This window comes from Anomalospiza imberbis, chromosome 12 (assembly GCF_031753505.1).
Source record: "Anomalospiza imberbis isolate Cuckoo-Finch-1a 21T00152 chromosome 12, ASM3175350v1, whole genome shotgun sequence".
In the NCBI taxonomy this organism is placed as follows: domain Eukaryota; kingdom Metazoa; phylum Chordata; class Aves; order Passeriformes; family Viduidae; genus Anomalospiza; species Anomalospiza imberbis.
Window position 1 is genome coordinate 2,032,953 of NC_089692.1, and position 25,829 is coordinate 2,058,781.

Here is a 25,829-nt window from a genome sequence, read left to right on the forward strand (position 1 = left end):
CCTGGAATTTTGCTTTTTTTTAAAACTTAAAATTACACGCGGTTTCTTTAGGAGCTATCAGGTCAGTGCTCAAAATATTTTGATGCATCTCAAGCTAAGCTGTGCCTGCAGCTTGAAACCAGGAAAACGTGAGTGTGTGTGTGTGTGTGCAGTCCAGACACTGAGCATTTTTCCTGAAATAATGGGAGATCTTTGCAGGCATTCTGGCCTGGTGGATGAGCCTGCAATTCCAAATGGTTTTTAAAGTGTGCCTTTCTCAATAGATCGTAACCATGAGGAGCTATTGTGTGAGTAAAGCACACATTTATGATCCAATCCTGCATTCCTTGAAGTCAATGGGAGTCTGAGCGTGAAAGGAATGCAGGATTGGGTCCTGGAACAGGGGAGCAAAACTGTGTGCCAGATTGCTTTGAAAAGAATACAGCACATCCACAGTAGCCACTTTTTAGTGTTTCAGATTTCAAACGGCTGGAGTCTGTGAAAAGTGGCTTCTGCCAACATGCAGTATCTTCTATTCAAAGCAATTTGGCATTGATTTTTTTTCTTCCCCTATCTTAAAACCCCTGAAAACCCTAGAAATTCACCCCTTCTTTCACAATGCCTGAGCATTATGAGGAGGGGAGGGAGCCATGGCAGTGGGGGGATGGAAATTTCTCCAAGCCCAGGGGCTGGGCTGGAGCTCAGTCCCCTCCTGGCACCCTGACTGTGGTGGCAGCTTCATCACAGGACCCCGGCACAGAGAGCTTGTGCTTCGTGGCTTTGTGTGAGTCCACTGTAGGAGACCGAGGAGAAAAATTTAATTAACAGTAATTGAGAGGCTGAAGCAGCCTGGGTTTGCCCCGCTCGCAATGGGTGGAGTGGCAGAAACCCTATGGAGAGAAACCTCTGTGCAGAGAGGCGGTGTAAGCCAGAGGGAGGGATGGGCAACTGCAGGCCCAAACTCACATGTGAGTAAAGGAGGAATGGTAACAAATAAAGAAAAAGTATTAGAAGCTTTTGTTGTCTTTTGGCACGTCTTCAATTCCTAGGCAGGCAAACCTCCTCTACTGCTTAAAAGGAAACAACTCTCCTGGGTGAAATTCTGCTCCTCTTTCAGCCAGAGGTGTCTGGGCAGAGGAGGTAGCAGGGGTGGCTTGTTATTACTTAATGTTTTCAATTATTTATTGTTTTTGTAAAACTTGGTATTTCTCTTGAAGTTTCAGCTCCTGGACTCATCTGGTGACTTAAAATTTAGCTTCCACTGTTCAGAAATAGTAGCTGTCCAGCCTAGAAGTTTGTGGAGAGCTGGTTTGGGTTCTGGAGGTTTCACTTGCCCTTCAGCTTTTGAGTTCTGTGTATCCCAGGTCCTTGGTCATCAGGTGGTGTCACACAGGTGAGAGGGATCGTCCCTGCTTGCATGCCAAGAGAAGCTGCAGCATGTGCCAGAGGTTGGTGGGCAGTGGTTCCCATTGTGATGCTGCTGTGGGCAGGACCTTTGGGAGGCCCCTGGGCTGGAAAAGTGCCTTTGGGAGCGTGGGCAGCCCATGGGTGCACCACAGACCAGCTCAGAATCCAAGCAGCCCCAGACCAAGAGCCAGGGCGTTTTGCAAAACAAAAGCCAGGTTTGGCCTGGTAAAAGTTTACATTTCACTGAGCAGTGATGGAGAGTGTGGCAGGGTGGGCGGTGGGCAGGCAGAAGCATTTGCTCAGCTCGAGCCACCTTGTGTCTTGTTCCACTTGCACGGGGCTTTGGGCAATACACTGGAATTTTCCTTCACCGTCAAGGTAGCTGGGAAATATTTGAGCAAATGTTGTGCATTAATCCTCTCTGTGTGTGTGTTTACACATCACTGTAGTCCGAAGGCTTTGGGAGACTGTCACTCAAGGTGCTGGGATGAGACGAGTCCTGGTGCTGGTGTCACATCAGTCACTGCAGAGATGGTGTCTGAAGCAGTTAACAAGCAATTAGGTCCATGTTTAATATTGCTAACTAAAAGAGGCACAGTTCTTTGGTCAGCCAGGCATGAAGAGCTCGGGCTGCCACGCTCAGGAAGCTGGGCAAGTCATGGACCAGAGCTCCCAGAGCAGAGATCTCGCTGCGTGTCCCGATCAGCCTTAGCACTGACAGTTCATTAAAAGGAAGATAGGAAGGAGGAAGGATCTCAAGGAGAGACGCAATGTGAGATTTTTGTTCCCTCCAGAAAGAGCTGTTAAAGAAGGATGCTGTGAATCTGTCTTGCTGCTGTGAGACAAGTCAGGAGCTCCTGGGTGCCCTTGGCCAGCAGGAGCAGGGCATGGCCATGCTGGAGGCTCTGGCAGGGCCCTGGTGCTGTGCAGGGCAGGGACAGCCACGCTGCCTGCTCCTGCAGCTGCCCGTGGGCTGCAGCCCTCCCTGCCTGCACCTCGTGTGTGCTGCACAGCCGTGTCCCCAGCCAACAGGAATGGCAGCCTCTGAAGTGATACTGCACAGTGTTAACTTGGGCTGTTCAGACTCTTAATTAGCTCTGCTTTAACGAGTTTCCTATCTTTAGCAGCCATACCTACAACTGAACTCTTGGATTGCACTCCGTTTGGGAAGGTTTAATTACATTTTGTGGCTAAAATAGTGTCCTTGTGCCACAGCTGTGACATTAGAAATAACAGGACATTATTAGTCACTTCACTCTTTGTCCCCTCTAACACCGAGACTTTCCCACATGAAGTTAAAAGAGGCACGTCGCTGTTGAGAATACCAGGAGAGGGATCCCGGGGGCGAGGGGGTGCTCTGCTGTGGGTTTTTCAGCACGCTGCTAATCTCTGGGATGTACCAGCATTATCTGGGAGGCAGGGCTGGGGCTGCAGCATTCCCATGATGTCAGAGGGGAGCTGCTTGTGTTTGAGTAGCGTCAGGCATGGAGACAATGCAGGCTTCTCACATGAACTTGCTTACTCTACAGTACTACTAAATCATGATTACCGAAGGGTTGTGTGTTTTCAATCATCAAAGTACTTAAAATATTATAATAATGCTTGGCACTTTTCAACTTCAAAGCATGCTGCAAACAGTAATTAGGTCTAATGACCCTGCTGTGACAGTGAAACATTCCTATCTCTGTCTTACAGCAGCGAGGGGGGTGTCAGCCCCTGAGCCGGTTGCATCCATCCTGTGTGAGACAGGAGATCTTCCACTGGAGGCTGTGATTGATAAACTGACCTCCCCACAGGCAAATATTCACGCGGCGGCAGGGAGGGCTCAAAGATGCTTTCCAGGCTAGAGGGGAGGGGGCAGGACACTTCAGTGCTCTTTTGGGCCGTGTCCCCAAGACTGTGAAACCTGGGCTCGTTCACATTGTGTTCCATGGGGTCCTGGAGCAGCATTTGAGACAGCATTGGAAAAAAGTTTTTACTCTGTCTTGGCTTCCTGGCTGGTGTGTTTTCACCACCCAGCAAAGCGTTGTGGAGACTGGGGAGAATACTTGTGGACAGCCTGTGTCAACTGGGGGTCATTTTTCCTTTTGCAAGCTGTCTTTGAGTTGCTCCTTTGATAAAGGAGCAGCTCTTCATTCCTTCCTTTTAGTTTATATCATGTAGGAGATAAAAATTGTGCAGGAAGTAATTGATACATTTAAGTAACAGAGACTTATAAACTGGTTAAATGTCCAAACCACTGTTAAACACTTAGAGATGGTTCTGCTTTAATTTTTTTCAAGAGTTCCACAAACCTGCATTCTTTTGGATGTTTGTCACGTTGGTTGCAATCACCAGTTGTGATCAGTCCTTGGGATAGAGTCATTTCTAGCTTTCATTTAATTATCTGCTAGATTATCTGGTGAATGTTTGTACTGTTTGCTGGAGTGTTGGTGAGGTCTCTGCCTCCCACCCGAGGTGGTGGAACTCCCTTAGCCTGGTGCAAGGTGGGGTGTCAGGAAATGGAAGTTACTTGTTTGTCACTGGCAGTGCAGAAGCTTTGTTTTCTGTGGGAAAACACGGCTGGAGAGCCCTCGGGGGAGAAGGGGCTTCCCCCCAAAAGCTGCTGCTGGTGTCAGGAGCCTGCCCACAGCCGGTGGCTCCCCCTGTGCATTCATTCCCTGTCCTGCTGCTTCCCCGCTGCCGCTGCAAACTGGTCTGACAGGGCACGCCAAGGTGGGAACCCAGCAGGAGCACCGAGAAACCCCACCCTCGTGAACTCTGCAATAGGCTGCTCACTCATTATAATGAGCCGTCAGCAAGTTGCATCAAGTTCTGTCAGAAGCTCTTGACTTTTTTTGTTTCAATATTATGAAAGCAAATAGTAACCAGGCTTGGCTAGACGCAGTCATTCAAAGGAAAGCCAAGCAGCAGGGCCTGTGTGCCCGTGGGCAGGGTGATGTTACCTTCCCTGGCTGGCCAGGAGCATGGCTCAGCTGGCTAAAGGAACATCAGGGGGGTTTTAACTCGTAATTTCTGCCTAATTGACAGTAACAGATTACAGCTACACAGAACAGGCTGGTGCTGTGCAGGTCCCCGAGTTGCTCCAGGACCTTGAGAGCTGAAGCCCCCTTGTCCAGCACCTGGAGCTCAGGGCAGGCATCCCAACATCCCAACATCCCAACATCCCAACATCCCAACATCCCAACATCAAGGTGTTGCACCCACCCTGCTGCCCTGGGGCTGGCGGCACCAGCACTGCCTCTCCTCGGGATTCCTGACTCCCTGGCTGCAATTGCCTGCACTTCCCTCCTGATTGCAGTTTGCCCAGGCACTCCGAGGGTGGTGTTTGACCATGTTCAATGCTGTCATTCAGTCAACCCTTCTGGAGGGCAGTGGAATGTACATTTTTGCCTTTATTTCTAAAATGCAGAATGTAGAAGTCAATATAGGCATCCATGGTTGTTTGAGTGATAACTTGCTCTTTCTTGTTTATGAGATAATTGTTGTACAGTCCCTGAATGAACCTCTTCTAAGGTAAAAGGCCTGTCAATCTTATTAATCATTGTTAGTAGTAGTCATTATCATGTGAGCAAGCTGCTTGGCTACTTTATGAGTTTAGGCAAGTCAGTTCCCTAATAAATGTTTTGGGTTTTTTCATCTGAAAAATGGGGGAAATGGTATTTTTCCCTCAGTTTTGAAAGGTGTTGTGCTGGGAGTGCAGTGTGGCGCAGAGGTGGCAGGTGTAGGGCAGGGAGGGCAGCTCTGTGTGCTGGGCAGGGCAGGCTGGGGCAGGGATCCCACCAGTGCAGGGCTGATGGGGACACTCGCAATGGGGCCAGCACAGGGCAGGCAGCTGCCGAGTGCAGCTGACACCTGATGTGTCTGAGAGGCCTTCCAGAACACTGGCTTTGCCTTGTTGGCTTGGTTCAGAGCCTTCCCACTCCATCCCAGTCCAGGAAAGCACTGACCCCTCTGGCTCCATGCTGTGCCAAGGAAAGAAGGGGACCAGAATTTGTGCCATTCCTATGAACCTCAGCACTGGCAGGCTGAGCTACAGAGTGGGATGTCGGGGTCCTCCTGCCCCTTCTGCAGTGCCTTGGGAGGTGCTGGTGCCTCTGCACTGGCACGTTGCTCTCGTGCAGAGATCCTCCAGCAGCCGGCGCTGGGATTTGTCCCAGCTGAGCTCTGCTGCTTCCTCAGCACGGTGGCTGTGTGCTGGGGTGATGGGCAGCGCTCCTTCCCCCGCAGCAAACACCCAGCTCCGGGTGAGCACGGGGGAAGAGCTGCACCAGCACATCCAAGGCAGGTCCCTATTCTGTGTGGACACTTCATCTCCACCAGCAAAACACAATTTGTGTGCCAAGCCTGGATCTGACACAGACAACATGTCCTTTACAAAGTCATTCTGGCCTCTTTCCTTTTTTCCTTTCGTTCCATGTACTTTACCTTTCCCTAGAGAGGTTTAAAAACAGCTTTGACAAGCAGGAGGGAAGATCGAGAGGTGACTGCTCCTGCATGAGTTGAGAGAGGCCCCAAGGTCCCCTGTTTGCTGTCCCAGCCCTGTGTCTTGTTCAGGGATGGCCCAGTTTTACCCAAGACTCTCAGAGGGGATGAGCACGTTGCCCATGTCACCAGGGTCCTGGTCCTTACCAGAGCCAGCTGGAAAGACAAACAAGAGCTGACTCCACCTACCAGCAGTATGGAGACAGCAGCCCGTGAGATCGACAGCCCAAGAATGTGCACACAAAAGAAGCATTTCCCTCAGCCACGACAGTAAAACCACCAGACAACCGCATGCAGCGTGTGATTTCCCAAAAGCATCAGCCCAGATCCCAACTCCTTTGTGCCACACAGTTTCCCAGGATCACATCCCAGTGGCAACGTGTAAAAGGCACTTTCAAACACTGAAAACTAATCATATTTTCCTCAACATTGTTTATGGAAACCGTGGAGAGCACTCCTGCCCCTCTGAGCTGGCTCAGCTTGCCGGTCCTGGGCATCAAACCCTCCATGGAGATGGGTGATGTTCCTGGTGGAGCTGCAGGAGACATCCAGGCTGATTCCATGGAGTGAAGCTCTGGCAGTGACCTGGGATCTGTTGAGCTGTGAATTCCTCTTGCCCTCTCCCCTGCCCAGTGTCGCTGCTGGCACAGCCCAAGGCAGCTGCTGTCCATCTGGGGCTGCAAAGGGCTGCTGAGAGCTCCCACACACCTGGGAGCTTTGGCCACTGGGACCCTGGCAGAGTGGGAGTGAGGTGAGTTGGGACCAGTGTGGTTGCCCTTCTCCCTCTGGTTTTACACCGGTGAAGCAGCGCTGCTTTCCGCAGAGCAGCTCTGGTGCAAGACAGCTCTGATCTGCTGTATCTACAAACTGATTGTGCTTGATAGTTCTTGAATTCCTGGTTTGCATCCTTTCTGTTGGGACTCTCTGGAGTCTGCTGTGCATTTCTTCACTGTAAAGGGAGCCATCAGTTAATGACTGTCACAGGCTGTGTTCCACATGGGCTAATGAAATGGCAAATGTCAAAACTTGAATCCAAAATCTCTTGTTTTCTGTGGGATTTTACTGCTCTTCCCTCCGTCATGTGTGCCTTGTACTGCTTTAGTGTCGCAGGGAACTGCTGTGGCGTTGATTATTAATATTTTTGAGGGTGGTAGGAACATCCATATGCAGTATTCTTTATTTGTCTCCTTTGGAGACAAATGCTGCTGCTGTTGATTGCAGTGGATGTGAGCCTGCTGGGATTTTACCTGCCAAGAAAATTGTTTCAATTTGTAAAGGAGCCTTTTCCCCAAAATCAATTTTGAGCTTAGATTGCAAGTTTTTCAGGAATTGTTATCAGCTGGGTTCCATAACCTGCACTTAAAGTATCATTTAGTAGGTACCTAAGGCAAGGTCTGGCACCTGATTTGGTAAGGCCAGATAGAGCCAAGAGCCTGACCCTCAGCCCTGGCTCTGGATGGGCCCTCCAGGGAAGAGAGGGGCCAGGAACAGACCCCACAGACAGGTACAGGGGGTGTGCTTTTCACTTTGCTTCCTGAACAACTGGGTTTGGGGATGAAGAACAAAATCCTGATGGTCCTGTGTTTCAACAGGGAGAAGACTACGAGGAAAAGCATTCTACAATGTCAATGGCAAGGTGTACTGTGAAGAAGACTTCCTAGTAAGTAAGATTTCAGACATTTTTTTTATTCTTTCTAAAGCAAATTATTCTTTTATGTTGGCTTGTTGCTCTGAGAGACAGTTGATGATGCAGGGCCTCCTGGCAGTGGAGGAATGGGGAAGCTTCTGCCACTGACTCCTTGGTTTGAAGTGGTGGCTGTAAAACCAAGTAAGTAACTGTCCATGAGCCATCACAAAGTGTAAATTATGAGAATAAACACTGGAGCTGCTCAAGCTTGGGACTTGAATCGCAGCCACAGAGACTCTCCTGCCAAGGCTGAGCTCGGAGTCAAACATCTGGGGAATACCAATCATAACAGGAGGGAGACGTTTGTGCCGGGAGCACGTCGGGGCTGTGCACAAAGTTGCTTTGTTGAGGCTCTGCTCACGGGGCTCTGGGGCTGACTTGTGATTAGCTGGGAGCTGCTGGCCATGGAGGGGCAACTCAGGTTCTCTCCCTGCTCACAGAGCTTTTGTAAATGCTGTACTTTAATAGAGACTAAGTCAGGAAAGGAAAAAATGAAGCCTATTACTGAGCTGTGTTGTTCCAAAAATAAAATATTCGTGCAATTAAGGGTGAGAATTGTGCAGTGCACCACAAATGATTCGATAAGTGCAGACCATTTAGAATTAAGATTAAGAGGACGACATGGCTGGGAATTGCAATTAGAGAGCAATGATATATTTTTGCTTAGAGGAAGATGAATTGGACAATCAGTATGTTGAATTTGTGCCACCTTATTTATTGAAATGCCATTAATTTAGAAGCTTGGGTCTTCCAGAACAACTTTCCATTTCTAATGAATATATAATCATGCTGTTTGCAAAGGAATTATTCAAAGTATATCCCACAACAAAATTGTTACTGGCAGTTCAAAGTGCACAAATGCATTTCTCATCAATGCAATCTATAAAAAATCATGGAAATTCCTAAAATATAAGCTATATTTGCCTTCGTGTGTTACACTTTTACTGTGAGCTGGAGCCTGTTGGAAAAGAAACCAAATTGTGTTTTGTGCAGAAAATAAGGATCTTTTTATAATTGAAACTCGTTACTGTTTTGCTTGCATTCTGGAGAGGCAGTTCTTTTTTCTACTTTGCTTTATCAGCTCTTTCTTTACTGTGTTTCTGCAGAAGCACAGGGAGAAGGAGAGGAGATGGAGTGTGAGAGGGAGGGGCTCAAACCTTTGAGATTTTTCATTTGAACTGTGTTGGAATGTACTTTCCCCATGATCAAAACCTTTCATCCAGACTTAATGACATGATTGTTGTTATTAGCTTGTAATTTCAGCCTAAACACAAGAATTTTAAATCTAAAAATCTTAATCTTTTGGAGAACATTCAGTTTTCATGGGGTGGGGGGGAAAACTCTTTAGTTCAGGCATGTTCTGTAGTGGGTTTCTGAAGGAAGATACTTGCAGAGATTTTCCCAGGAAAACTGAGATTAAGGACCTGATAGGAATAAACTTTCTGCAAGTTAGGGAACTGTTGAGACATTTAAGGCACAGATTTAAAAGCCCAGACTTCCCACAGGTGTGTTTTAGCAGATTCCCAGTAGCAGAGGGATGGGGGAGAAGCAGATGAAGGGACACTGTAAGTCAGCAAAGAAACCAAATTCTGACATGATCCCTGCTTGTGGTATCTTGCTGCTTCTCAGGAAGTAATTGCATCTTCTCTCAGCTCCCCTGAGCAAATGTCATAGCAAGAATCCTAGGAATTGTATGGTATCACTAATGAAATGAAACAACCTTGCCTATTTTAGTGTTCTGTGAACAGGGAGAGCACAAAGCTTTTCTCAAAGTTGAAAGGAAACAGGCTGCAAAATAGCCATTAAAGAGGAAATTATTTTAACTACTTCATCTTCCCAGGTCTTCCTCTTGAACACTGGGAAACCCAATCCTTTCTAAGAAGAGGCATTTTCAGTCCAAAGCAGAAAATGAAATGCCTTTTCTGTATAACTGAGAATTTCTCTGCCGTGACTCCAGTTCTTTAGTGCAGCTCCATTACAGTGCAGCAGGATTCCCTGCTGACACCATGGTGGTGGAATGTTAGGGGGATAAGAAAAAGGTTATTTCAGTTTGGGAATGTAAACAGATACAGTCTACCTGCATTATAATTGTATTGCTGCTAAGAAAACACAGCTTGCCGTGGGTGTCCTCCCTCTTTCTTGGCTTTTTTTTTTTGTCTGGGAGTTATCAGGAGAGTTAGATGCTCCTGGTGGCTTGGGAGCAGGGTCACAGCTCTGTGGACTTGTAGCCCCACAGCCCATGAGCAGGTTATTTCAAACATGGCAAGGGTTAGAAAGCAGAGCAGCTTCAGCAGATGAGGGCAGGAGGTGCAGTGCTGTCCCATGGGGGCACTGGTGACAGCCAGGTGAGAACATTGAGGGCTGTGTGTGCCTCCCGATCCTTCCAGGGATTCCCAGGGTCGGACTGAGAGGTCGATGTTCCCTTGCTCACAGTGCCACCGAGGCAGCAGTGGCCTCAGTGAGCCCCTCATGTGCCTCCCAGCAAAAGTATCCCTTGATAGAGGGGAAGCTGCTGTCCTGCCAATGGGGGACAGAGGTGGTGGCACCTGGAGCCTCCCTGGTACCTGGAGGAGAGCCTGTCCCCTTCCCAGGAAGGTGTCATTCCTGCAGAGCTCTGTCCACCCCCACTGCTGCCTCTGTTTATCCCATTCATTTGCTGCAGGTGCTTCTTCCCTGTCATCCCTGGAGGCACACTGGCTATGTCCTGCCGGCCAGGCCAGGCGGGACGCAGTGATTTTGGGGCTGCAGTGAGTAGCACCTGAACAGTGATGGGCAGAAAAGCTGAAATGGCTCTTGATGTGAACCAGTGCAGGAAATTATAGTGAAGAATGGATATTATTTATGGGTTTCTCCCTATAGTGAAGAATGGATATTATTTATGGGTTTCTCCCTATTGTAGCTGCTAGAAATATTGAACATCCTATAGATGTCAGTATTTTATTTCTCCTGCAATACCACATTTTGCTGTGCCAGACCAGCTCCTGCTGGAGCAGTCTCCAGAGCAGCAGCCAGTGGCTCAGATGGGGTACCTGGTTCTTTAACTACCACTCACCCCTGACAGATCAGCTCTTCCACTCAATCAGAGGTGGTATGTGGAATTCACTGCAGTGTCATGTGTGCTCCCTGAAGCCAAGACCTTGAAAAAACCCGTTCTCCGATCCTGTGAGATGTGTGGCTCTTGGAAGAGCCCTCCTTGGCTAAAGTGTCCCCCTCGAGGTGCAGCCAGTGCTGGGTCCAGCTGCTCCAGGGGTCTCTTCCATTTGCACTGCGGCCGTGAGTTCTGTGCAGGTGGCATTTGAGCAGAGCACAGCTGTCACTTGAAGCGCAGCGAGCGCCTGAGAGCTTTCGCCACTGAGGGCTTCCAGAAAAATCAGTTAGTAAAAGCGTGTGAGCTGCTGGCATCAAACTTTCCAAATCTGCCCCTTTCTTGGAAAAGTGCTTTCGATTTGTGGACACAGGTCATGGGCGAGCTGTTGCTGGTGCTCCTGGTGAGCACTGTGGGGCTGCCCCAGGACACCCCACGCTGCCCCTGCGAGGGCCACAGGGTACATCCTCCTGGCAAACAGTTGTCCCACATGTTTGCTCTTAGTGAGGAAACAGCCTCCACACCAGGTGGCTTATTTTGCTCTTTCTTTGCAGAAAGGTTTTTGCCCCACTTGTGCAGTTGTAGGTGGGCAAGGGATGCCACAGTGCTGCTTTCTGTGGGGCTGGGAGTGGATGGCTGGGATTCCCCTGCACCTGGAGGAGGTGGAATACTTCTGCCTCCCAGGTTATTTTTGTCAGCCTCCTGCTTCCAGCCCTGATTAGCTGCACATTCCCTCAGTGCTTTAAGCCTTATTGGCTAATTGAATGAAGTGAATGAATCAGATTAAGAAAAATAAATACACGGATAATTCTACTTCTGCCTAAGAGATTGCCTGATCTGTGCCATTTCCAGTAGGATACTGCACGTGTGAGGAGCAAAAAGAACAAAAACAACCCCCCCACACTTTACATTGCTTTGCTTTAGCTCTAGGGAAGATCCAGTTACTCTTTAAATGCCACCTCAAAGTAACAAGTCCAGCAATACCCGAGTCTTGCCCCAGCCCTGTTAGGAGCTGTTATTTCATGAAAGGAAATAAAACAAATGACAGTTTAATCCTTTCCTGAAAGCTCTTTGGACACAGATGGCTAACTAGCCATAACAGAGACACTGTTCCTGGTGAAGTGAACAAAAAATAAATGCCTTACTGTATAATAAATAGTCCCAGTCAGATGTTCGTTTTTCATTTTGTTGATAAATTGCTGCATAATCATGGGTGATGGAAAAATAATTTAAATTTGTCTTTCTTTTTCTATGCTTAAATATCATGTAAAGATTTTTTTTTTAAAAATACTGTTTTGCTTGGCAAACAACATTTTAAAAATGTCACCAAAGCAGCCTGAATCTTAGATCTACTATCTATCTCTTTTCTTTTTTTCCAGTTTTTGATAGGCTTTCCCTTCTTCTCTTGAGGTAATGAACATTATTGAGTGGGGGTCCGGTAGAGGTTAAGAAATGAGAGAATTTCCCTCGAGGGAGGAGATGAGAGGGAAAATGAACCTCATGACAGATGTTAGTTACATTGCTTAATGCACTACTGGAAGAGGCTCAGATGCTCTGGAAATAACCTATTACAGACACCACAGGCTGCAGTGCGGTGCATTGCAGAAAGGTCATCCGAAACTTCCCTTTTAAGATTTTCTCTTTCACTGTCTTAAAACTTTGCCAAATTTAATCATTTAGGCTGAACTTCTTCATGCTAGGTTTTTGCCTCTGGCTGACTTTGCTGTCATTAGTTGTTGAAAGTTTCATCTAGAGCTGTTCATCCATTTCAGTGAGTAAGACTGGAGGAACTCTGCCCATAAATCCTCAAAGAGAAAGGCTCTAAAAGCTTCATTTTGCACATGGCAGCCATAAAGAGACTCAGTGGATTGCGAACCTGCAGGAGCCTTTGGGTGTCCTCTCCCTGCCCTCCCCAGGAGGGTGCCTAGCCAGAGAGGGCTGTGGAGGAGGAGGGCAAGCAGCCCACAGCCCCGGCAGAGCCCCTTGCAGCCCTGCAGTCCCTCCCCAGCCTTCCTTCTCCTCTCCATCCAGTCTGGTGGGGTTCTGGATCCCCTCCTCCCCTACAGCAGCCACTGCTCCCCACCTGGGACACTTCTCTTTGCTGGTCTCTGCAATGCAGGAGTTGGCTGCAGAGGACACAGAGGGCCTTGTCTCGTATCCACAACCGTAAACGTCACAATGACATCAGAAATGCAAAAGTTATCAGGGTGTGAAAGAGCAGGAGGCAGGTGGGGAATGGAAATGCTCAGCCTTTCATGGGGGAGGGACAGGATCTCACCTCAGGGGCAGCGGAGTGATGGGCAGCTCGTCAGAGCAGGGCTTGCACCTTCATCTCCTGTAGCACCAAACACAGCAAGACTCTTACCCAGCCAGGGCCCCTGGGCATAGCTGCAATGTAAATATTAATACTAATGAGGCTTTTCTTCTCAGTTTGTGCACATGCTGTTTTCCAAGCCTGGCAGTGTGGGAAATGGCCTGTCCCACTTGCTGGGGCCCTCGGAAGATAGTTTTTATTTAGTGTAATGGAAGCTGGTGTCAGCTGGAGTCAGAGGTTTGATTTTCCATCTCAGTGACTATAAATGTTTGGAAATCCCCCTTGGGAGGGAGCCCTGGGACTGGTGCATTAGTCAGAGAGCCCATTTCTGCTAAGTGAGACTCTTAGAAAAAAATAGACTCAGTTGAAAAGGTGAGTGATTGAAGTTGCAGCTTGTGTCCATTTCCTATCTAATGGGAATCACAGAGCACGTGGAGTTCTAGATAACTGGGAAGATGTTGTATTGAGGAGACTTGCTGTTAGAAGCCATACTCCAGTCAGAGAACAGACAGACATGGGAGTTTATTGATATGTTTAAAGAATGATGGAATCAAAGCTTGGAAAGGGATTTGCTGCAATATTCCTGATGTACAGAAGCATAAGGAAGTCTGGGAGTGTTTTCAAGGTGCTGGTTGCTCTAGGTTGGGACAGAAGGTTCCAGAGGCATCACAAATGCCAAGCATTGCTGTGCTCCCAGATGCTGTCACTGAAAACAAAGGCAAACAGTTTATAGCTTGTTCCTAACGGGGGCACGAGGGAGTGCAGTCATGTTGCTGCTTGTGTATGTCTAGCTCCAGCCCCTCCCTGCCAAAAAAATTTGAATCATTTTCTTCCTTAGTCTTCCCTGAGTTTGTAGTATGCCCGTTGTCCTGGGTTTATTTCATAAATTAATTTGACAGTAATGATGATTAATTGGGGCATTCTGAATTGAAGCATTGGGTCAAACCTGCAGATGGGCTTAAAATTCAAATTTTGTACTATCTTAGGGATATTGGTCAAATATTGGTCTGCCTCTGCACTTTGGACTTGGATGTGAATCAGCGTGAAGAGTGTGTAGAGCTGACAGCTCGGGTTTGCCTCTTACTGCAACACAATTCCAGAGTGCTGTATCCTGGATCGGGAAGTTACAAGTCCATTGAAACTGGTGGCAGAAGTCTCATTGTCTTCAGGGGGCATCTGGGTTTTCTCCCAGGGATTCACCCCAGAGGACAAAGTTTTATAGCTGGGGCCCATAAACAACGAGAGAGGCTGAGGGTGAAGGCTGTGAGCACCACGTGCAGGACTCACCACTGGGCAGCACTGGGGCCACAGGAGGAAACCAACTGGAGTCCTGAAACATCTCAGGTTTATGAAGGAGCAATACACAGGCAGTACCTGTGCCCAGGTGATGACGCAGAGAAACATAATGTGATGGAATTCCAGTGTCTGTGTTCACTAAAAGGGCACGCAGCGTTTCCTGAATTGGGCTGCAGACTGTTACATGAGTTGGAGGAATCACTCTCTGGGATGTGGCAAAGGAGACAAGGAGGGCAAAGACAGGCTTTTTTCTGAGATACATCACTACTGACTACCTTTTGTAACTCTCCCATGTGTTACATGTGCTGGTGGAATGTTGGAAGGGCCTGTTACCACCTCCAGCTGGTTTCATGCCAGATAATCACTCCACTATTTCCTCTTGAGATGGTGATCCAAATAGTCAGACTATCCATTTTTCTTAATATTACATTGAAAAGTAAATTACAATAACTGAAGCACACTTAAAAGAACTAGAGCTCTTTCTAATTATGTCTTAACTCTTGCCAAACACTTGTAAGCAGACAGCATTAATTTTTTTTCTATGGGAGGGTTAGAAAAAGACCCATGTAAGAAAGTGACATGTTTCCACTTTGCTAATAAACATTGGTATTAGCTGCCGTTATGTTCTGAATTGAAATCTCTCAACAACTGTTTTGAATAAAATCCAGATAATTTTTGTTCCAGGAAGATAGGTTCTTGTGTAAACAGTTTCTTTCAGTGTATGCAGTAGATGGTAGCAGTGACAGTAAACAACGTGCAGCAGAGCACAGCCCTGTGCAGTGTGAAGTGCTTTACAGTGTGAATCAAGTCAGTAAATGTTGGGCTCTGTAATATGATGCAGAGTTAAAGCTGTTGATTCAGCCTTTTTTCTTGATCATAATCACTGTGAAGCTCTCACAGGAGTTTGTTTAAGGAAGATCTAGGTAAGAAAATCATTAGTGGCTCCTAATTAATCACACAGCAGGTAGCCTTGGTCTCTGTAGGTACTCTAGGATGTACGGCTGTCTCGTCACAGGGGCTGTAAAATGCCTGACTGGCAGAGTTCAGGATCAGCTGAATTCCTGGCAGAATTCTGTGCATGGCCAGACCTCTGCTACCTCTGTGCAGAGCATGGAGTCCCTCCTTGCGCTGTCCTTGTCCTTCAAACATAACAAAGTGGAAAGACAGAAGCAAGAAGGCAAACTGCTGTGTAGTGTTTCCTCAGAGACAGCAAGACACAGTGAAACAACAGGATATATGGAAGGGGTTCAGCAGGTTAAAGAGTAAAGTTCTGGACTATTTTCTTTAGTTAACCTGTCACCTGCCACAAGGCTCCTTTGTCTTTGAGCCTGAGAAGGCCCCATTTTGTCCAGTTCATTTTGATCGCTGCATTTAAATATGTGTGTAAAAAACAACAACAAAACCCCATCTGCATGAAACCAAATTTGATATTTGCTCCCTCTCTTAATGCGATCCCATGAATTTCTTACATTGTTGTGTCTCATGTAGTAAGGGTCCCATGCAGAGAGCAAACAATACAGCAGTGAGAAGACAGATGCTCTGCTAATGGGAAACCAAGGAGCAGAGAGTCTGTGAGGGATTACAGGCAGCCTGGGGTTGGAATACATTATTAGCATAGCACCCAATTCAGAATTAGTTTTCAGAATTAAATGCCTGAAGCATTTTGGCAAAAATTCCTTATCATCCTGCTCAGAAGCTCTTAAAGCCTAAAAGAGTAGGAATCTCAAGGCTGAGCAGCCACGTTGGGTGACTGTGCAGTGCTGCAGCAGTGAATTGGAGATTTTACAGCTTCATACCATTACCGGGGCAGCAGCTGCCACACCCACTGAAATGTAACCCACTGGCTCTGCTTGCACAAACCTTCAGCAGGTTTTGAACATCCTCATCAAAGAAGCAAATGGGCCTGAATGAGATTCCAGGGTCTGTTTCCAGGAGGAAGGTTTTGTTTTGTTGAGTGCATAACAGCAGGGAAGAGCAGCAGCCCCTCCTTGGGCACAGTCAGGCATGTGAGGGAGGAGCAGTGACATGTCTTTTCAAAGGCCTGACATTGCCTAAGGTAGAAAGTTTGGGTCCTGAAGCCTTTTCCAGGCACACTGTTTTCTGAATGTTTTTCTTTTGAAAATCATGATGGGAACATCAAACTTTAAAACACCATGGTAGACAACCAAGATTTGCTACAGGACTGAGAACAGGCAGGAGAAATTGTTTTTCATAGTACTTGGTGGGATTATCCTCCATGCATAATTGTTCATTATATGCTCAAAATTCATTGTTAATTTCTTTTAGATATATTGCATATTAGACTGAAGAGTTATAAATCCCAAGATTATCACAGGAAGATACTAACAGGCCTAAATATTCAGGACAGAAGGGGTCTTGTTTTCCTCTTACATTGAAACAAAGACTCTTGGACAGGATCATCAGAGATTTCTTTTTTTTTTTCTTTTTCTCTCTTTTTTTTTTCCTGTTTGATAATCAAAGTATATTGGACAGCAAACAAAAGAAAAGTTTAGCCACCCAAGTCTTCTACTTTATTTTTACCCTTCTATTCTAATATTATTAACATATTTCTCAATGTTTATTTAGCTTCCCAGAGTCTTATTTTATATAAGTATCATGAAGGAACTGAATTACAAAGTCTTGATTTGTGCATATAAAATGAGATTTTATTATCCTGGTAGAGAAGACAAGGACAAGGTAAATAAGGGAGAAAACTGTTGAGACTAGACTTAAGAAATCAGGAAAAAATAATATGCCAGCTCTTCAACTTGCACTTTGTTTTCTTTGCATCCTGGTGTACCCAGCATTGTACTCCTGAGTCACAGAAGGGAGAGTAAAGGGAAACACTTCGTTTTCAGCTTTGAATTTCAGAACTGGTCTTTTAATAACAACTTCTCTCAGTATTTTTATGTATGCTCAAGGAGTATCTGTAATGAGTATTAGGGAGAGTTCAAAATTACGCTTCCCATTTGTTGTGGATAGAGTGTCCGTAGACTTCTGACTGTTCCATTCAGACTGAGATTGGTCTGTATTTACATCACTTTACTGCTCTGCCAACAAAAGACTTTTTTTAAGAACCTGGCACAGGGGGAACCCTTATAGAGTAAGGCTAGAATTGAGTTCCACATTGCTTAGATCCTGAATGAAACTGTGCCTTTGAATACCACGGAGCAGGAACCAGAGCTGAGATTTGGCTTCTCCATGAGGGTCTTGCCTATCAGCCTGTGTCACTTGACTGCTTCACCTCAGCCTGTTTTTCATGTCTCCAGATTGGGAATGGGGGCTGCTGTGCTCCAAAGCTCTCTTTACTCTTCTGACTCTGTCAGTAATAAGAAAGGCCCTGAGGCTGTGTAGCAAAACCTTCTCCTCTCTTGGTGACCTGCTCTGGGGGACCAGTGCTTCTCCCTCGCAGCCATGCTGGGAGCCCACCCCGGGAGGCTCTTGGTGTGCTGAGAGACAATAAAGAGGCTGTTCTGCCTTGCCTGCAGTCTGGAGCAAGTCACAACTCCTCTCCCACTGCACACACAAGATCTGTGAGGGTTGTTAATAATCGAGTGCTTCAAAGACAGACGTTGACAATTTTAATTAGTATTTTAAGACTTTTAAATTGTGCTTCTAAAATTCAAAGCTTAGTACAGTAGCTCTATTTGAACACTCCAAGTTAGGATCAAACAGTGCAAAGAAGCAGTTTACAGTAAGCTCCAGAAATGTCGAGAAAGTAATTTATTGCTTTTAGCAGCAGTGTCCACAGTATTGCCATCCTGTAGAAAACAGTGCTGCTGGGTTCTGAGGCTGTTATTCTTTTCCAGCCCAAATAGATTTAAAATACAAGCAGACCTGGATCCAAAACCCTGATCTCACTGAACCAGACCTTCAGTCTGTCTGGGATTGACCCTGTGACCAGGAGACAGAAGAGTGTAGTGGTAAAGGACAGCTCCCTGAGCATGGGAAATATTTTGACACTGCTGTTAGACTTACAGCCATTTTGCAAAGTCTTCTTAATGGGGTAATCCAGTTCTGGATGTGTTTGACTAATAACAATTCTCTTGTTAAAAACAAATCATGGTTTTCATTTAATAGGGTTACTTATATAAAGAGTGATTTTGTGTCAGCAGAGCCTTTCTTTCTGACAAACAGTATAATTTATGACAATCTAGTTAGCAATAAATGCCATTAATCTGACCACTATGCCATTCTCTTCCAGGGGAATAATGTCCCCTCTTAATCAATAGCTGGGTGAATGCTCCTTTGCATTCCTTATCAAATGACAGCCAGATGGTACTGGTAAATTCATTCCAGCAGGATTTTAGAATTAGCTGGATTTGTGCTGTTGTTAATCCTCTGCTGTCTGTGTCACTAGGCCCTGCCCACCTGTTTCCAGTAAGCCTGGAGTTCCCAGCCCTAGGAACAGTCTAGCCAGAGGGTTATTCAGCCATGGGGCAGCCAAGAAACATCCCAAGCAGTGAGACCTTTTTTCTGCATCAGTAAGAAAAATGAAAAAGCAAATAAAAGTAGTATCTTGCAGAAATAGCCAGCTAGTTCTGCCTGCCTCTGTATTTGTTCCTTAACACCCTGATCTCTTCTAGGGAGGTTTCAAAGTTTATTAAGACTGCACGAGCTGTGCTTCTTAGGGCACAGTAAGTTTTGGGCTGTGACAGCTGCTATATCATTTACTGACTTCTGGGCCCATCAAAGTGTCTAGGAGACCTTTTCCTACACAATCACTTTGTTGCATAGCAACAGTAATTTTGTCTCCAACCTATTGATCCAACATAACATGTAATCCCCTCACTCCAATAAAAAAGAAAACATATGGCAGCTCCAGGCAGGGAACCACAGGCTTTTGACATGAGGGGACAGTTAATCCCCACTAAACCAGTGGGGAATAGAGCAAGATATACACTCTGTTGGGCTCAGAGGATGCATTAGGTGCCTGAGCCAATTAACCTGTGTTCTGGGAGAAGTCTGGTTTGCATTCATCCTCCCCTTCCTCGTCTTTTACGTTCTGCAGCTAAAGCACATTTCAGGTGAGCTCTGCTAGAAGAGCATCACTGTGCAACACCCCCAGGTAGGTGGGCACCCCTTCCCCCAGCAGGGGGGACACAGCTCTCAGCTGAGATGGGGCTGCAGAGGCTGAGGGGAAAGTTCAGCCCCTGCAACACCAGTTTCAAATGTACATGGCTGGAGCTCCTCAGGAAGATGTCTCTTGTTTGTAGGCTGTGCTTTGGTAGGTCAGTCTGATAAGCTGGATGGTTTTTCTATACCTCTAAACAGAGGGCTAAAAGCAGACCTTGGCATCTGAAACAGGATCTGCTTTGGTGGGGACAGGAGCACAAAGTTCAGGTCAGGACTGCTCAGGCAGGGAACACAGAGCTTTGGTCCCAGGCAGGCAAAGCCTCTCCCCACAGCTGTGCCCTTGGCACTGCAGCATGGGCTTGGGACCATGGTTCTGAGGTACCTTACTGCTGCCCACATTGTGCAGTGAGCCCAAGCTCCTGTGAGTGCACTGCTAGATTCTTCCCTGGCTGGAAGGCTTGGTATCCACACGGCAGCTAAATCCTTCTTGGGTCTGGGTTCATTTTTCTAGCTTGCAAATAGCACTGAGTGAAATCTAGGTCCAAAGTCTGAGGTTGCTAATTTGAGCAGCATTTGAGAGGTGAATCCTCTGTTATTTAAAACAACCACCAAAAGAGTCAATTCAAGCTAGTTTCTGCACATCAAACACAAACTTTCCATAAAGACTTTAAAAAATCAAACTTACAATAATGCTGTTACATGGAGAATCACAGTGGAAATATTGCAGTGGATCAGAAGGCTAGACTGGTCTCTGAACATCCTGCAAGAGCTGAGCAAAGGCTTCTGAGTCATTGTCTCCCAAACCTGTGTCATACACAGCACAGGCTGGAAAATAGCACAGCCTTCATCAAAAAGTATTTCTATGGCTAGAGGAGTGGCTACTAATGATCCTTTTTCTGTCATTTTAACAGTATTCAGGTTTTCAGCAAACAGCAGACAAGTGCTTTGTATGTGGACACCTCATAATGGAAATGGTAAGAGACCTAAACTCCTAATGATGGGTAACTTGGGAAGTGCACTGTGAGTCATCTGCTTTTCCCTACCCAGGCTGGTATTGTGTCTTCACTGCTGTCAAAACAGCTTTTGAAACTGAGGCAGTAAATAAAAATACCTCCATGCTCTCTTACTACTATTAAGTACAGAAAGTTGGGCTTCTTTGCTACCTAAGAACGTGGAAGGCTGTTATTCTGCCAATTGTGAGTTAAAATAAAATAGAATTTTAATACTAAAGGGAGAAAGTACAGCACAGCTTGGTATGAGAATATGGTAAAGGAACACGGTGGGTGGGGTCTCTAAGACATAGATAACAAGAGCTCAGTCATGTGGATGGAATCTGGGATAGAGCAGAGAGGGACATTATCAACAGTCCTGAGGTTTGTCACCTGCTCTGTGACTGGCTTTGTTTACCCTCTGTTGCTTGCTCCATGTCATTTAAAATGCATTGTTGCCACTGGGATTTTTAGGGAGCCAGTAGTCAGAGCTACTTTTGTAATTAAAAAAAAAAAAAAATCAGAGAGCTTTGGGTTGGCCAGATCCTACTGGCATCATTTCAGTGGGTGAAAGTAAGAAGAGTTATGTGTGCTCTTCCTAAGCAGAAATTCCCAAAGCAAATGAAGTGGTTTGCACAACAAAGAAGGGCAGATCCTGTAGTTATCTATTTTCCTCTTGCTTTAAAGTGTGCATGAACCTCAGGGTGCCTAAGAGAAGTAGCTTGTGTGTTGCACACATGGAGGTTCAGTCGGAGCTGGAACAGGGACTCCACTAATGAGGATTCTGGCTCGTATTCTGGCACCACTGGTTGGACAAGGATATTGTTCGTTTTAGCCCAAGAGCAAATCTCTAGAGTTGTGTCATGCTGGGAGGGGGAGGGGTATCCCGACGTGCATGCTTTGAGCTGGCACTTAATTGCAGAATCCCAGGCAAGAGTCCATAACATCTTGCTGGTGGAACTCAGTAGCTGGAAGCTTGGCAGGTGCTTGTCTGCCTCTCTCCCATCAGCAAGTGTGCTCTGACAAAAGGAAACAGCTCTGGGAGCTCCAGGAATTCAGCACTCCTATTTGGGTAATTCCAGCGTGCCTGGGAGCGCGGCCCAGCCCTGCCATGTGCTGGCCTGGGCCAGAGCTGGGGCTCTGCAGGGCTCTGCAGGGCTGGGTGAGGAGCTGCCCTGTGCTCAGGGCCTGTGGCTGCACAGCTGTGCCAGGCTGGCACCGCAGCACGCTCCTGCAGCAGCACCAGCCCAGGGACCAGAGTGGCCTTACCAGTCAAACAGAGTCTGATACTACTGAACCACAGGGCTTCATCAGAGAGGGGGGAAAAGGCTGAATTAAATTGGCCTTTTTCTATACTTCTTTCCTCTTGGTTTGATCTTTATTTATAGAATCACCTATAGGGCCATGGGAGCTTGGTCTGTGTAGATTTTTCATGTCAAACTTCCCAGCAGCTCCAAGCTGAGCACTGCTAGCAGCTGAAATTTTGAATTTACCTTCCAAAGATACTTCTTAACACCCCAAATGTATGGAATTGGTTTTATAATCTATTGAGAGCTGCCTGAAAGTGATAACTGTGTCTCACTCTTCCCAGGGGTTTGTTCGTGGGCTTGCAGCATCCTCCTCCATGTCCCAGTGCCACACTGAGTGTTACGTACGAGGATGTCAGGAGTGCGGGATCTGTTCTGTAGTAGTGCAGCCAAGGTTGCATCAGACCTTTCCCTGAAACCTTTAAAATGCAGTAGGGAAGGTCAGCCTGGGAAAAGCCTGGGCAGGTGCATGGATCAGTATCCAAACACATGGATAGTGATGGAATTTTATCAGAAACCAATGGGCCCCTACGGCTGAGTGATAACCAGCAGTAACTCTGGGAGATTAGGATCCTTAGTTAATAAAGAGACACCTCTTTATTTCCTTTTTTTGTCATTTAATGTCTTTGAGTAATGACCAGTTTGGATTCTGTCTGTCACAGCCTGTTAAGTTTTGTAAAGTAACTCTGTATCCCAGTAACTTGTATTTGGGATTTCCCCAGGAGTGGTCTGTGAAGCTATTTTTAATTTCCATTGGCAGTACTGTCCCTGCAGAGCTAAAGTTGATGGGCTTAGCCTGATTTTCAGTTCTTGCTCTTCATTGGGAGCATATTGAAACCCACTAAAATAAGCAAGTTGATTGTTTTAAGAGGCTCCTTGCTGACAGATCTACAGAGTGGTAATTTCATCCTGAAGTGCTTTTCTCACTGTCGTTATTAAGAATGATGAGACAGTGGTTTATGGGGAGAGAATATCTCATGTAATCATGCATCCACTTATTCTGTCGTTTGCCTCATAAGATCTTACAGGCCCTTGGAAAGTCCTACCATCCTGGCTGCTTCCGCTGTGTGGTGTGTAACGAGTGTTTGGATGGAGTCCCCTTCACTGTAGATGTGGAAAACAATATTTACTGTGTCAAAGACTACCATACGTGAGTACACAAATCCACTGCGTGCTCAGAAAAATTACAGTAGTTAAATCATTGATGTAGTTACAAGCCTTGTAATAGATAAAAAGGTCACTCCTGTTTGCTCAGGTGTCGCTCAATTGCTTCTTTCATGTGTTGCATTTGTAAAGTGTTTTGAGGTTTGTTAAGTAGTACCTTATGGGCCCAGTATGGCATACAGTGGCCAAGTGAGGCTGAAAATCAGATTGTGTCAGAGGATGGGCTTCTTGGGGGCTGTTCCTCTACTTCTTTCAGGACTACCAACACTAATTATACCAGGCCACTTCTGCAAGTGTTGGTAGGTTCTGCTGGCTGTTTCATGAGCAGAGGTTCTGGCAGTGCTTGACACAGGTGTAAGTTTTGTTAACTGAGACAGAAGACATGTAATAAACAAAACAATTTGAGCCTTACCTGACAAAAGGCAGAGGTTTAAGAGACTGCTTTTGGACTCTTTCCTGATTCCACTCAAAGGCAACGGAGTCCTTCTCTTAGCTCCAGTTAACCAATAACTGAGTTATGCAGCAGGAGTAAATCACCCTGGATTGAGCCCTGTTGGTGCCAATCTGTGTTACAAGGACACAGTGAGTGTTGGCCCAGTGACTGTCATAAAATGCAGCTGTGGACCATAAGCCCATTTGTGTATTTAGCTGGTAGATTCTGGCCACGATCAGCCCCTCTCCTGTTTAGGACACATGGTTATGTCTTTCTGATGTCAGAGTGGGAGTCCCTAAGTCAGGAGCCACTTTATAGTCAAGCATCAAGGCTCTGGAAGAATTTGAATGGTTTTGTAAATAAAGGAAGGAAAGAAAAATGGCATATATAGGAAAAGGGGTGGATTCACTATGCCTCAAGGTCAGGAAGACCTAACAGTAAAGTTGGGATAGATCAGCCTTTCCCACATCTCCTTTTCATTGAATACATCAAACAATTAGAGGCATTTCAAATCCTCAGGATCACCATTTTACTAAAAACAAGGCATGATTGGGATCACTCTCTTGCTTCTACTTTTTGAATATTCTTTAAATGTGATTGGAACACTTTCTTCTCGCACTCTAGGGTTTTTGCACCAAAATGTGCTTCCTGTAACCAGCCGATCCTCCCAGCACAGGTAGGTGTTAACATGCACTGACTCCTAGGGAAAACAGCTGTTGGCATATGGGCACTTTCTAAACACACTAAAGGCTTTTCCTTCCTCTCCCAGAATCTCTGCTATGTTAGATACTAAATTAAACACAGTCCAGCAGTGAAGTCACTCCCAAGACTTGTAATAGTTGTAATAGAGGCTAATAGTCATACCACTTCTACAGCATAGTGCTTTATATCTCTAGGGTGCTTTCCAGGTCTTCATTAATCTGTTAGAAACATCTTTTAATTGAAAACACTGACTGGGGCTCCAAGAACAACTCGGGGAGTAGAGCCCATGAAAAGGCATCTGATGGTTACTGACCCTGTGAGAAGGCCACACGGTCTGTTGTCCTGAGTGGCAATGGAATGAAAGTTCTTAAAGGGGTTGCAAGGCAACAACAAAAATGGAACCAGAGTGGGGCTCCCTGGTGCTCTGGTGGGTGCAGGACCCTCTGAGTTGCCTTTGCTGAGGTCACTGACCAGCTCATTTGTTAGCAAGGGCCTCAGCATCTCCCTGCTTTTCCTCTGGCCATGTTTACAGCATCAGAGCTTCCCTCCTGTAAGCTGCTGTGCCCCAGTGAAGCCTGATGCTAGAGCCTCTCACGTGCCCACCTCCATCACTCTGCACGTTACTCTCATTTGTCATTAGTATTTCTGCTAATTGGTCAAGTCTTACATAACCAGAAAAAACCTATAAATGCGGAACCAGAACTGCTTGTCTTGATGGGTTGTGAGGAGAAAACTTCAATGTAAATGTCACTGAATTTGGGTCTAAAAAAAGAATTATTTTTTCTTTTCAAGAAAGAAAGAAAAAGAAATAAAAGGCAGTCATAGTGCTGACTCACCTGACGACTGGCAGGACACACTCCATATTCTTTCCCTGGGAGATTTCTTAGGTTAGTTCAAGTCTAGCAGTGCAGGTGCTGACTTGCCCACAGCTTCTCTCAGACATAGTCCACATCATATCTGGTGCTCTAACCACGCCTGGAACTGGAAACAATGCAAGGCAACCAATTTCATGAGCTCTGTCTTCAGAGTGGATCAGGAAAAGAGCCTGTGAGGTTACAAGAAGGGTACGGGCTGCTCTGCAGGGCCTGGGGCTCAGCCAGGAATTGCACAACTCTGCTGCACCCACCCTCACGCTGAGGTTTAGCCTGTGCACGTAATTACCTGCCAGACTGGTATGTCGGTCCCTACGGGGACACACAGTGCAAAAGAGCTGTGCAGAGATGGTTTGAGAGGAATACAAGTCCTGGAAATCAGAGCAGGGTGTATACAAGGAAAAGTTACCCAATGAGAGGTTTTTGACTGGTAATTTGTTCAGATTCTGGGTGCCTTTGGAAGATTACTTGATTTCAAGACTGATTTGCTCCTTGAGGATGAGGTTTTGGCTACACTTCCCAAATGATCTCTGCAGCTTAGATGTGCCAGACACCCAGACTGCTGCTACACAGCTGAGGAGTGGTGCAGTGCCACGTCCCAGGGTCAAGACCTTCAGTGGTCACAGAGCTCTGCTGCATGGGGGCAGAGGGGATGCCCCCAGGAAAACAGCAAAGCAACGAGCTGGGCACTGCGTGAAGACTGGAAAAACCCTTCTTAGACACCACTGTCACTTTCCCTCTGCTCCCCCCAGGGCTCCGAGGAGACCATCCGGGTGGTGTCGATGGACAAGGACTACCACGTGGAGTGCTACCACTGCGAGGTGAGCGCCGGGCCCGGCCCGCCCACCCTGCGGCACGGGCTGCCCTGGGGGACCTGCTCTGGTCCTGGGGGACCTGCTCTGCCCTGGGGGACCTGCTCTGCCCTGGGGGACCTGCTCTGTCTCAGGGGGACCTGCTCTGCCTCTGGGGGACCTGCTCTGCCTCTGGGGGACCTGCTCTGGTCCTGGGGGACCTGCTCTGCCTCAGGGGGACC

The 25,829-nt window shown here is 46.7% G+C and overlaps 1 protein-coding gene and 1 long non-coding RNA gene across 6 annotated transcripts in view; one reads left to right on the forward strand and one right to left on the reverse strand.

Annotated features, from left to right (window-relative positions):
• Positions 1 to 25,829, forward strand: part of WTIP (WT1 interacting protein) — an 88,001-nt gene that overhangs the window by 54,581 nt on the left and 7,591 nt on the right. For all 5 annotated transcript variants that reach the window (XM_068202462.1, XM_068202466.1, XM_068202463.1 and 2 more), the window contains exons 3-7: positions 7,464 to 7,531; positions 20,241 to 20,303; positions 22,645 to 22,775; positions 23,847 to 23,898; positions 25,549 to 25,617. In XM_068202462.1, the coding sequence (XP_068058563.1) occupies positions 7,464 to 7,531; positions 20,241 to 20,303; positions 22,645 to 22,775; positions 23,847 to 23,898; positions 25,549 to 25,617 (383 nt within the window). The remainder of the gene's footprint in view (positions 1 to 7,463; positions 7,532 to 20,240; positions 20,304 to 22,644; positions 22,776 to 23,846; positions 23,899 to 25,548; positions 25,618 to 25,829) is intronic.
• LOC137481025 (uncharacterized) lies at positions 17,028 to 25,120 on the reverse strand. Its single transcript, XR_011003260.1, has 2 exons — positions 24,761 to 25,120; positions 17,028 to 17,810 (listed from the first exon to the last, which is right to left on the reverse strand). It is a non-coding gene; the product is annotated as an uncharacterized lncRNA (long non-coding RNA).